The 14,448-nt window shown below is 30.3% G+C and overlaps 1 protein-coding gene across 6 annotated transcripts in view; it reads right to left on the bottom strand.

Moving 5' to 3' along the window:
* Nucleotides 1–365: 365 nt before the first annotated feature.
* The window catches only part of LOC144844885 (uncharacterized), a 38,622-nt gene continuing 24,539 nt past the window's right edge, over nucleotides 366–14,448 (bottom strand). For 4 of the 6 annotated variants that reach the window (XM_078701992.1, XM_078701990.1, XM_078701988.1 and 1 more), the window contains 3 exons: nucleotides 13,161–13,228; nucleotides 11,425–11,473; nucleotides 366–5,806 (listed from right to left, as the gene is read on the bottom strand). In XM_078701992.1, coding sequence (XP_078558118.1) covers nucleotides 4,772–5,806; nucleotides 11,425–11,473; nucleotides 13,161–13,228 — 1,152 coding nt within the window. In that variant the 3' untranslated portion in view covers nucleotides 366–4,771. The remainder of the gene's footprint in view (nucleotides 5,807–11,424; nucleotides 11,474–13,160; nucleotides 13,229–14,448) is intronic. The other 2 variants (XM_078701993.1, XM_078701991.1) reach the window with 2 other exon arrangements.

Genomic DNA, 14,448 nt, shown 5'->3' on the forward strand with positions numbered 1-14,448 from the left:
CTCGATACAAGGAATTATCAGGTGAGTGCGGGGTGCCCTCGCAATGTGAGTGCGGGGTGCCCTCGCAATCATCTTTTGACAGGAGTCTCTCCTCCTCTTCATCTCACGTCGTCAGCTTATCAACACGCCAGTTTGGCTAAGTAAAAAATTCAACTTTGTAAGTAATTGGTTATCTACGTCACAGCCAATCACTATGCCAGCCTTATCAAACTCTAACCGCAGTTTCTATCCTGCGATTGAACCAGTCTCAAGGTATGTTCAGATTCACAGCGGTAGGTTTATTATCTAACATAAGGGCGTATGGTAATCTGTGGAGGCAAGGTATTCAGACTCAACGATTAATACATTTCAACTCCACCCACATCTTGGCAAAGCTTATTGACTAAATAAATAAAACTCGTAGATTTTTTACAAGTGCAAAAAAATTTATTATCACTATTCAAATTATATTCAGCACATAGACTAACACAAATATATACACAACATACACCCCTAAACAGGAATGGAACATTCCACTATACAATGTGAAAACAAGTTACACCTCAGCCTCAACATTAATCACTTTTCTAGGTAAGATTTATATTGTACTGTATAATTGTATAACCCACATAACCCCCGAAAAAGAATGGTACAATCCACTATACAATGTAAAAATTTAAATACTTAACCACTTATTACAATTGTATTTTAAAATGTGTAGAATAAACCAGAAAATGTTAAACAGAGCAGAGAGTTGTAAGTTAGTTTATTTCTAAATAGCAATTCACTGCAAAGAGAAATTGGGATTTTTCTGCATAAATTTCCTCAATAAAAGATAAAAATCTGCAGAAACTGAATAACGCTTTAAAAAGAACATTACATTGATGTGATACAAAGTCATTGTCAAGTAACTGGGTCAATGAAAGCCCATTACAATAAATCACCATATGAAATACAGCACATTGCAAAAACTGTCTCATTTTATATTCAGCTACTACTTTCTCAACAAATCATTGATGGTCATTTTTTACATGTTCAGATGTTAAACCACAATCATAATGTGTCCAATAATTACAGGTGCTAAAGGTGTGTTCACACCAAATATTACAGATTTTTTGAACGGTTTTGTATATTATATAAGATACATTAATTTCACCTTTAATTTGTACCTCATCAAATACTATACCCACCAACAAATAATTCAAATCACATTTTAACTTAATTATGTATTTTAAATTCAATTTTTTATCTATTTATCAAGAGTTTACCACATTATATATATATAATTTTTAAAATGGAAAAAATACTAATTTTGTTGATTTAGATACTCTTTTTCTTTAGGATGATGTACACGTTTATAAATTCACAATTTGGTAAAACACCACTGATACACAATATGCATTCAATTCTATATATAAATTTGTTAAAACTTTTTGTGGCTGAAATCAAAATACCCAATAATTTGAATACACAATTGTTTTTGTTATTTCAGTTGTTCTGTCAAATAAAAAAAAGTTATTTATTCAATTGGCCCATGCATACACTCTTAAAATATTACATTTCACTACAGATGTTTGCATTAAAGTTTTAAATGGTATAATTTCTAGAAAAACAAGAACATATTTGTCATAAATATATATAGTTTACTGGTACAAGTAGTCATTTCTGATATTAATATTAAATTAAAGAGAAATTTGGACCCTTGACACGGCAGTGTGAATTGCAATGGTTAGAGTATGTAATGCATTAACATACAGTCATAATAATGCTGAACTTTTGTACGTGCTAGGGCTTGAACATGTTAAAATTATACTACTGCCGTAACTACATTATGTTTATTTAAGTCTTACTTATTGTTGCTTTTTATGTAGGCATTTTGAACCATTTCAGTAGAGTTCAATGATAATAAAGAGAAATTTAATTGTTAAAGTATGCAACACATTAACATAATATTGCTTAACTTTTATACATGCTAGTGTCTGAACATGTCAAAAATATTCTAGCTCAGTAACTACATTATGTCTACAGTACAAGTCTTGTATTGTTTCCTATTATGTAGCACCACAAGGAGGCGTTTTGAAATAGCTCAGTAGAGTTATGACACGCCATATGTGCCCAAATGTTTTCTTTCAAGAATAATATTCTGAATGCTATCTAGAACCTCGACTACTCTTTAACCTGTTAAAGGGTCTTTCACACTTGTTCCAGTACGGTTCCAGACCGGCACAGGCAAATCCAATCAAACGTCAATGTTTCGTTTTTAACCCGGCTGTACGCATATCAATTGGCGCATAGCCATGTGGATCGTCGTGAAAACGAAACATTGACGTTCGGTACGCCGTACCGGAACCGGTGTGAAAGAGCCTTTATTCAGTTATTTTGTACAATTTTTCTTGGTAAATCATACACACTGTTATCCGACTTCTACATTGAAAGAAAGTAAAAACATACATTATTACAGTAAATGTACTACTGCTGTAACTGCAGTAAAACCATGTTGACATGATCCCTAAGTTTTTATAAAGTGATTAAAAATAGGAAACTTGTTCAAAAATATCACCTGACCACCAAAAGTATTCTGAAGACATGCTAAAGCACTGATTTAGCAATTGGCAGCATTTACCTGTTAAAATTAACTTAATTTTACAAAAAAAATAAATATCTAAAAAGTAATTGCACCATTCAAATAAACAAAATATTATGTAATAAATTTACAATCATGGAATGCTTATCAAAATACATAAAATTACGAGACCAAACGAGAAATTACTATTTAAATTACTTTGCGATTATTCACAAACAGAATTGTTCATTTTACAGTGTCCAAATATAAAGGTCCATACAGATAAAAGAGTAGACAATAACCTACAGTTAGAAAAATGCAGGAATATCGACCTAGCCAAGCATGACCCTTGCTGAAAAATAATATTACTGAATATGGCCTATGTATTAAAACTGTCTTGTATTTTTCAATTAGTGCTCTAACCAAGTTTGTGCTTTTCTTAATCAATAAATGAAATCCCATCGGAACCCTCAGTTAAATTAATTGGCACCATGTCTAAAACCTCTATGTCTAGAACCTCATAATAGTCTGAAATGTTTAAATAAATTAAAGTACTGTATATAAAATGTAGTGTGAAACACTTTAAAATAAGTGTTATTCAGAGAGGTTACTGTAGTATGTGTTCACACCAAGACATTAGCTCATGTTAGCATCAAAGTGATAAAACGTGTCCTTGTAGTCCATGAGATGTGAGAAAGGATCGTTATTGGTCAATATAATCATAACTACAATTATGGATTTTAACTTTAGAAATGTATCTAATTCTTATTAAAAATGTATTGAAACATAATCCTATTTACAGTTATTTTTAATGCAATGTTTAGTTACCTGATGAAATAACAGATAACAAAAATGTTACCGTTAAAAAAGCCTGGTTCAATTAATTCATATAGGCATGGTAAAGTATTGATCTAAAGCTCTGTCTACACTAGCAAACTTTGTGAAAAAATGTGATGTGTCCATATATGGACATGGTGATGTCATATCACTGCCATATTTGAGCATATCACTACCATATTTGGGTATATCACACATTTTGTGTCAAACTAGTTTGATAGTGTAGACAGAGATTTATTCTTGAGTTTACTCCCACTCAAGATAAACCTGAAATGTATATTTGCGAATTCTTGACACTGCATACTGTACATACATCATTATATACTACATCCCTAAAAATGACATTTATAGTATTCAAAATCGGAAAAAATGTCAATTTCTTCCTTCCTATTGTAAGAACCTGTCAAATCCTGCATTATATTATAGTTTATACAGTACAGTATAATATTTTATTGTCTTAGTTTTGACATGAGTAATGATTTATTACACATTAAATGTTTATCTGTCTAAATATATCATTGAAAGTGTTAGAATCTGTGTACAATTAGCATACACAACATCTTGCTTATATTACCAGATTACCTCTATTGAATTACGACTATAATGTGGTAGTTTGATCGAAATATAATTTAAACAAATACAGCAATTTGAAGAGTAATCAGATTCATATTAATAAATGGACTGTTAATTAACCATTTAATACATTGCAATGAAAGCTGTATATATCACCGACTACTAGATTTATCTCAGAGATCAAGTATTTGTTTCATATCAATCAACATTGCGTTTGCGGTATAGATCCATTTCTGCGACATTAAAAGCGCGGATTTGGACTACTATCAAATTTATTATAATTTGTAATCCTACTGATGGTCTAGAATATTTTAATGAGTTATTGCTTTCGGGAATAATTGTAAATTTAAAAACATATATTTTAGTATTTTACCACTTAATAGGGGGAGTTTTACCATAATTTAAATTTATGCAAAATAGACAATTTTATTATTACAATATATAATTCAATGATTAGTTTTGGTTCCAAAGTTTAATAATTTAATTTAATGATTTGTTAATAATTTTTAGGAATGAAAGGAAACATATTCACTGATCTAGCCTATTGTTATGAATATTATTCCTTCATATGTGGAAACAAATGAGGAAGTCCTGATTCTCATAAATTGTATAACAAACTAATATTGTATGCAATTTGAGAATATGAGAATGCAATAATAAGATAAAATCCCTCTGGCATACGCAGATGTCTCTTAATTATGTAATTCCTCCGACAGTGGTCTAATTTTTTTATCCAATCAAATAAAGTAGTAAATATTGTATTGTCATGATTACATTGTTTAACATGGTTTATCCAAATACGTAATATAAAAACTAATTTCATGGCTGATTAGTTTTCCGTGATGGTATTCCTGTACTGCGCGCAATTCTTGATTTTGGTGCAGGAATTCGGGAGAAGCCTTCCATCCCTCCACTTAACGGTCGTTCACTCTTTGGAGAGTTTGGTTTCTTAATTTTACCAGCTTGTTTTTTGGTATCATTTTCAGCGAGATTCTCCTCTGATTTGTTACCGTTTTTTATCTGTGTATTGTTCTCTAATCCGTTTTGCAAATGATCATGATTACCGTTCAGAGAAGAAACGTTTTCATTCGACAAACTCTTTGACGTTTTTTTAATGAATCCTGGTGCCATGAGTTTTGATTTTGATTTCTGTTTCACCATCACTGATTCATCAGTCTTTGAACATTCTGAACCTTTTCCAAACTGCTGGTCAAGAGTTTGATCAGAATATCGTTTCTCTCCTCTATTTCCATTCTCCTCTTTGTTCAAATTAACCTTTGACGGTGGAACAAGCTTCGATCTTGATGTCGATGTCGTGAGAGACTGCGATTGGTTGCCCGATCCACTTTTTGAAGACGCGTTAATGTCTTCGTCAGATTTTGCCTGGTTTCCGTTATACGACACTGTATGTGCGCCCAGTTTGGTAAGGGTGTTGCTTTTCGGTAGTCTAGACTGTGGCAATTTTGATTTTGGTTTTGCCGTTTCTCCTGATGAACTTGGTGATTCCTGAATATTAGTGCTGTCGCTAGGAGATTTAGTCGAGCTAGGCCTTGGTTGTTCTTTGACTTGTTCTGGTGTTGGTTTCGCTGTTGAATGGAGCTGTCTTGGTGGCTGTATCTGCCTTGATTTGCCACCTGGGGCCTGTAAAAGGCTTGGCTTGGGAGAGCCTTCTGTTGGGGAAACTTTAACTGGTTTTGGTTGTTTGTTCTCTGGAGATAGAGGTTGTTCTGGCAGCTTGGTTTTCTTGGGTGAATTAGGGCTTTCCAATTTTGTTTGCTGTTGTTGACTTTCCAATTTGGTTGGTGACAATGGTATGATCTGTTCAGGTTTAGCTGATGGGTAACTTTCAGGAATCTGTAAAGAAACAAAACAGCAAAAAAATGAAATTTAAAGCACTGGAAAATTAACAGAAATACAAAGACAGGTTGCCTATACAAATCTTAAAACAAAATGAATATAAAAAATTGTTTTAATTACACCATGCAGAAAGAACTTATTTCTCCATGAGTACACACAAATATATGAATTTTAAGATTCTATTAGATTCAATATATTTGTAAATAAAATCAATCTTCAATCAACTATTTGTTGTCCTTTTATTATCAAGTTTTAAATAAAGTTATACTGTATAACATTTCATACAATGAACTGGAAAAAAAAGTTTCAATAAATTAATAAAATCTTAAAATTGCAATGTAAATTTTGTTACAAATAATGTTTATTAATTTAACCAATACACACACCTTTAACAGATTTTTTGTAAAATTATTTAAAACCAAGACCTAAATTTGTATACTATCTTAAGAACTAAAAGTCTATTTTGTTGTTTTTCTCACCCTAACATGCAATAGTTTTCAACAATAGAATAGCATGTCAACCATTGAATATCAACAAATGCAAGGAAATGTCTAAACCTACCAATACAATTACATGCTTCAAGCAAAAGTTACATCTTCTTCATAACATTTTATCATTTTTACTGTAGAGGTCTCAAACCTCAATGAAATGGTTTGCCAAATACACAACCAAAACAAATTAATCATAGAATTGATTACTATTTTACACAATTAATTGTAACTCGGATGATTTAAAATAGGCTCTATATTGTAAGAAAAGTATTGTAACCAAAGTAAAAAAGATACTTGAAAATAAAATGATATCAAACTTCTATAACAACTACTAATGCAATATCAGAGAATTTATATTTTAATAAAGAAAGATGAATAGTGTTAATGAATATGTCAGACAAATCATACAGGAAATACTCATCTGGAGACAGTATAAAGAGTTACCAAAAACAGAGCATTGGAAGCAACAGATTAATTTAATCTGACCAAAATATAAATGTTTAGTTAAGCAGCTTAGAAAAATGTTGCATTTTAAAACAATTCCCCAATTTCCAGAATAAAAGTTTACTTTTGAACAAATAATGAATGTTTTAGATTTGTTGATTGGGAAAATATTTTATTTATTGGAAACCACACAATCTTCCAACCCATGAAATATTCTCCCCATTCAACTCAGAAACATTCATATGGAATATCATAATTTGTTCTATTGTAGTGTGGTAGTATTTAGGGGAAAATAACATATTTTGACACAACAATAGGTGTTTACTTTGCTATACAAAGCAAACAAAAATTATGTCTGACATATTCTACACTATTTTAGCATTTAATATTATTAAACCATTACTGTGCATCCAAGAGCATGTGATAACATGACTCATAAAGCATACACATCCCATTCAAAATGAGTCATATGTCTTCCATCAAATAATATAGAATTTAAACAGAAAATGAAGACCAAAACGATTTGTTTGTATCACATACCGTCCTGTTTTTTTAAGGTGAACTTAAATCAAAACTGAAAGTAAAGAATGAATAAATAAAAGATTGATTATAGATAATGAACTAAACAAAAACAAAATTAATGCAAAATAAAAGTTAGGTACACAGTGCAATATCAAGAGCACAGAGGTAACTGGGGCAGTGTTGATGTTAGTGGGGAACAAAGATTAGGTGTGAATCCATATAATAACAAAGTTCTAAGATCTGAATCTGCATTATGACAATAAAAAAGGTTGACTTCTGATAATAACTGTAATAGATTGTTTTTATTTATATATTTACCGATTACACAAATATTCTAGTAGCATGCCTGATTACCACCAAGTGTTCTGTGATTTGCAAGGAGTTGGTGAGGAGAGTGAGAAAAAGGGGGTAGACATACTGTAGTTCATTATTTAGCAACAAGAAGGAAAGTTACTAAACTACGTCTTTATCTGAAATTCATTAGGATCAATGATTTAACAAATACTATATAATATTATTGTATTACTGTATCCTCTGTAATAATCACACCCACCTAGAACACGAAATTTGGCCGACTTTAGGGGGTGGGACCATACTCGGGAAAACCCTGGTTGAGGAAAAACAAGATTGGTAAGCATATCTTGTAAAAAATTGGCTGGAGGCCTACATCCAGACAAAATGTCAATACTGGGACTATACCCAGGGATATGCCTGTTTGTGAAATCATAATAAAGAATGGAATTAGACCAGAAGTGGGATTATACCCGAGGATATGGTAATTTTATTGAAAATAATAGTAAAATATTAGAGATTATACAGTAGGCCTATATTACTTTCTGCCTGCGATGCTAACATCCAAAGCACATGACATAGATTTACAACCAAAGTTCTTCATTGTGTGGTAAGATAGATAGCATAATTCACTGTTTTTCAGCCCTTATTATTTCACTGTTTTTAAGTGTAAACTTCCTCTTTTGAAATCCTAAGGGACCTCTGGGGTCACACTATGTGTTTATGTAACCTACAATTCTTATAATGTGAATAACAATAACATGAATGATGGTGGTTTAAATACATTGATATGATTGTACTGCAGTTATGCATCAAAAAATATATAATGTCATTATAATATATAATATAATATCAAAACTCTTCAAAAGAAATCATGGTGTCATCGAATATCTAAATTTTATTTTCCTAAATAAAAGCATAAAAGCAGATAATCAAAGTCATGCTTTGAAAATATAATTTAATGACAAAATATAAACGTTTGAACTATTGTGAAACTATTGATTTAAAATGTGAAATCCTCTACTTGCCTACATACTGTATACTACTACTACTACTTTTTGCCAAAACTTTACAGAAACAGAAATTATCAAACAAGCATACAATGATTTCATTTTTGTTGTTGTAATGATAAGAATAATAACTAAAAATTAGGCCCATTGTAAATATGTTCTATAGGTTACAGTTACAAATAATTAATTCTCATGGCTATCCTTCTCAAACTTCTCAAATTTAGTAGTTATTGTAAAACATATAACTGTCAGATATCAGTATCAAATATTTGACTTAAATTTTGTTTATTTGGTTTTAATACTAATAAACATAAAACACAAATAAAGCACAGTTACTACAAAATAAAATAAAATGTTTGCATTGCTACAGTCATGAAAATAATACTTAATAGGATTCAAATGTTACATTCACAAGCAATCCATATCTTTATTTCCCAATCCAATAATATTCGTAAAGTCTTCGACTAAAATGAGATAAGAAAATACCGTCACGGTCTTTTCTTTGCGAAATAGGAATAAATGCGTCGTTTGAACTCTCTGTGACATTTGGTTAATGGATTTGCTATTAAGAATAGATAGGACACTTGATCAAAGTTGAAGATCTCTATGTAAAGCCTAGAGTCTAACACACACAAAAAAACAACTTGGTATAAAAAAAGAGCCTATACTATAATGCACATGCTTATGAATGTAGTGCCATAAAGAATTTGAAACTGTATTTGTTAAAATGTCTCTACATGTTTTTGAGTTTATGTATCTTTTCTCATTATGTTTCTTATCTAAATCGAAAGTAATTTAATTTACTTTGTATCGGTCATATTGCTCATTCATGAGGTTTGGTCTCACTCGGTCAATTGTTTTGACAAAGTTGCCTTCTATAGAAACTAAGTGGTCAAAGGTGCTATTATTAAATGCACTTTTGCAAATGTCTCTACATGTATACTGTTTTTGAGTATATGCATCTTTTCTCATTATGTTTCTTATCTAAATCGAAAGTAATTTAATTTACTTTGTATCGGTCATATTGCTCATTCATAAGGTTTGGTCTCACTCAGCCAATTGTTTTGACAAAGTTGCTACTGTATAGTAACTAATTGGTCAAAGGTGCTATTATTAATGCACTTTCGCACCTCACCATGGTCAAAAGCATGGAAGTGTACATTATATAATGTATAATATATGTCACATGTGTAATATTAAATGCATCTAAATATTAATGTAATTTCATTATGTGCAATAACCTGGCATTCAACTTATTATCTATTCATAACAAACATGATAGTACTGCAAAAACCTACACTATAATACTGTAATAATATATATGAATTTTGCCCAAGGTACAGAGAAAATTGATTAAAAATTAAAGGTTGTTTCTAATCGGATCCTGCCTAATTTAGATGCAGAAAGGGTGTGCCAAAAGCTACATACTGTAATGGTGCTAAACCATACACAAATATATAAGGTTTGAACACAGTACATAAAAACATATGCACAATTGTAGGAGTAAGGACTCCATAAAGCTCTGTTTACACTATCAAAAAAAAAATGTGATGTGTCCATATGGACATGATGATGTCATATCACTACCATATTTGGGGATATCACTGCCATATTTGGGCACACTTTTTTGTCAAACACGTTTGATAGTGTAGACAAAGCTTTAGGTCTACTGTATCTGTCATTCACTGGTAAGGCCTCAGTTTATGTTCTTATAAAATATTAAGCAATCCAAATTACTGTCATCATATATTCACTGTTGCTGGTAGATATATATCACACTAAAAAGCAGGCCTAGGTTTACATTGTATGCTTATTGTTAAAAATGGTGGTACTTTACTGTTTTTATTTAAAGTCAATGATTTCAAATGGTAGAACCATTGCTACTATACTAGAGGACCAACAGACAAACCTATAAATATGTGTAAATCATACAGAAAGAAATATCATCCTTTTGTAAAAATGAGTATAATATAATATATATATATTGGATATAAGTTGTGCTTGGTTTTCAATAGCATTAATGAGTTGGAAAACTAAATACAGATATTTTACAGTGCTTATTGGAAGTATTAGGATCAATCAATACAAATCAATATTAATTCATTTATTATATTGATGGTTTTTAAAAACATTAGTTAAAGCATACTTAGGAGGAAAACAACCACTAGATAAAGCATTATACAAGGTGTAAATGGAATTTAAAGGATAAGTTCTATCCAATGTTGTAATCATAGACTAATCAATTATACTGTATGATCAATACAGAACAGAGTATCTTGATTAACAAGTAATGGAACAATTTTGGCCAATAAATCCATTTTCTAAGTATAGCTTTTATACATATAAAATTATCATTTTGTGCTTGTGAGAAAAAAAATGACTTGTATATAAGTTTCACAATCTACAGTATAGTGATTGGATAATAGTCAATACTATAATAAATAGCATCCTACCTAATTGTTAATTTGCTATAGAGATCTCTGTTAAATTCAACATACTAACATTGATCTATTTCTAAAGCAACCTCTATTCGTTTCAAATCGGGTCACAGAAGAGTTGTCTCGAATTATTAAATACCTGCAATTTATAAACCATCCATTTCTCCCACGCAAAATTTATCAGAGTTAGAGAAAGATAATTTTTAAAAAACGATAAAACAAAGATACAAGAAAAAGGGACAGGTGAAAGTTCACATACTCAAGAAAACACAGTACATGCTTCACGAAATGCAGGCAAAATTCTCAAACACTAAGTCAAGGTGGAACGTGCACGTGTGCAAGTACTCGCGTGCTGAGTACGCAAATCAAGTGGACGTGTTGCGTGAAAATATACAATGCTATTCTGAGGATAAGTATACCTTTCTGCCGTTAATCCGCATATACTCTTCAAATGCAGCCTTAATACGACTTTATCAGTAAAAAATATCAAAAGAAAAATATAAAAGTAAATATCAATCAGGCAACATGGGGGTTTATGATCTATAACAGCACATTCAAAGATACAGCACACAAAAATGCGTAAATATACATAATTTGCTGAAAAATTCGAAAATATCACAAGAATATTTTCGTATTAATTACATTATCAAACTAGTTTGACCAATAAGTGTGCCCAAATATGGTAGTGATATGACATCATCATAGGCACATCCCATTTTTTGATAGTGTAGACAGAGCTTTAGATTAAAGAATGGTAAATTATACTCAAGCAAGTCAATATTGTGGGAGATATTTTGTATTTATATAAAATTTCAGCAAACTTTGTATTACAATAATTATGAATAAATAAAGATTCTATTTACTTAGTGTACTGTATGTTTGTGTTTTTTTTAAGGTAGAGATATATTACTTTACATTTACATCTTCTCTGATAATAATATTAAGATTTTATGATTATTTCTTACATTTTGTTTTGGAACCATGTCATCGGATGTGAAACAAAATGTGTAATAAAAGGTTTATTTCTATGTCAAGCACACAGCAATTTATTTCTCTGGATTGCACATACAAAATACATTTTTTTCTCATTAATTGAACTTCTCAAATTGCAATTAGTGGAATACAAGTAGTAATTGAAACACTACTTACATAACAATATTGTCAATTATAATTAATGAATGTTGAAATAACGATGTCTTTGAAATTTAAACTGCTTTTAATCCAATTATAAAAAAAAATATTGTAAGGTGTTCAATTTATGACATTTAATTCAAAAATCATAAATTACTAAAACGTGGTATAACAATGTCAGAAAAATCATATAAGCATAAAATAATTCAATTTATAGAATGTGACACTAATACTGTTTTATAAAATTTAAATGTGATGTGCAAGGTAAAGTGTGTGCATGTGACAATAAACATGGACAAAAGATTGTGAGAAAATATTGTGTGTGATTTGCTGTAGAAGTGAGCACACAGTTAAAACGTGCAAATGCTACCAGCCTACAATTCAGTCAAAATGCATCATGGGAAAATCATGATCATGCATTATTATGCATCTCAAGAAGTAGAGAACACACATTTTATATTAAAATATTGTGTCATGTTTCTTAACATAAGTGTAAAATAATTATTCTAGCATTTTTGCAGGCCCTCCAGATACCAATCATGCTAATGCCAATTCAATTCTTTTATTTAGAGAATGTAAAACATTATGGTTTAAAAACAGATTATTATTTCATACGGACATGTTAGAGTTGATTATTAGTTTTAAAAGGTCTTTAGGATTGGTGGTATAATTTATAATTTGCATAAATTAACATTTACATGAGTGACATCATTCTGTGTCAGATCGGCTAATATAATTTCTGATAATTAAAATTGATAAACAGTAAATTATCTTTTGTAAATGTAAATCAAATTAAAGTTAGTAATTAGTTCATTCTGGTATGCGCATACTATTCCTAGCACATACTTATTAAAATTGGTATTTGATATGATTATTGTGTGTAAAATATGAATGAAAATAATCATATTTTCCATTTTTTAATGTATATATAAAACATGCATATGTATTTTAAATCCTACTTTAAAACCTCTGTAGACTATAAAATTAATCAATTTTCAACATGCTCAATCGTTTTTTTTTTTACCTCACTTCTGAGCGTGTCCGAAACGTTGTCGGTCGTGGAATATATGATGGCTTATAAACTTTGTAGGACTAAACAAGAAAATGAAGAAACAACAAGTAGAGGCAAAGAGCTGAGCAATAAGAGTGTGCATAAAAGAAGCAGATATTAACGCTGATCACTGCAAATAGACATATTTGATTATTTCCAAAAAAACAACAAAAATAAATACATTTGGCAATATTAAACAACATAAAATACACAGCATGCTTCATTCCATTGTATGTTTTTTTAAACATTTTTTTTTACACTTTAACCCTTAATTCCCTTTAGAAATTTAAAATGGCCCTCTTACTTATAATAATACCCTGTACACAATAATGAACAAAACAAAGAATGATTTAAAAAGGACTGGTCCTACTAGAATAAAATACATTGTAAAATATAAAAGTGGTGAACATTATTTACAAATAATTTAATATGTATACATAATTTTAATTATAAAATTTATTACACAATTTTATCTTTAGGCTAAATATAGGGCTAGTAATAATATCCTGGATTTATATAGCGCCTAATGTTGTGAAACCTCTAATCTTGAACCCACAATAAGCACTATCGTCATGAATAAGTCATTCCCTTCCTTATTATTCCCATTCTCTTATGTAACTAATTATTATAGAGTATGCATTATTGCTTCGATATTAACAGAAATAGTTATATGATAGATTCTCAAAAATGTAATTAATTGATTTAAATGGGCTTATAAAATTGAATGAATATGAATACAAATATTATAAATAGTGGAATGAGAAACTCTAAAGCACCTGGAGGTAAAATAAATAATAATTTATAAATGATAATTAAAGATGAGAAGAGGTAAATGTCCCCACAAATGAGATGCTTCGCAGATATCCTACGATTAGGCTAAGAATTTAATAGCACACTCAAGCTAGTATGCTGGGATACTAATGTTATTATTTGTTAAACTATCAAACAAGAACCTAGTAATAATTCTTCTGTAAAGAATCTCTCCAATCAATCTACAACAAAACACTATCATGTACAGTATCATGCATGAGCCATCTTTAACCGCAATTGAATCAGTTGAAATTTAGGGTGCTAGGGTGTACTACTATCAAACTTTATGTGACAAAAAAATGTAATGTGCCCATGATGTTAAGTCACTACCATATTTGGGAATATCAGTTCCATATTTGGGGACATCACACTTTTTTTGTCAAACTAGTTTGATAGTGTAGACAGAGCTTTAGGTCTAAACAATCTCTAATTAGAAGAATATATTAATATT

The sequence above is a fragment of the Antedon bifida genome, chromosome 6, assembly GCF_963402885.1.
Source record: "Antedon bifida chromosome 6, ecAntBifi1.1, whole genome shotgun sequence".
Lineage (NCBI taxonomy): Eukaryota > Metazoa > Echinodermata > Crinoidea > Comatulida > Antedonidae > Antedon > Antedon bifida.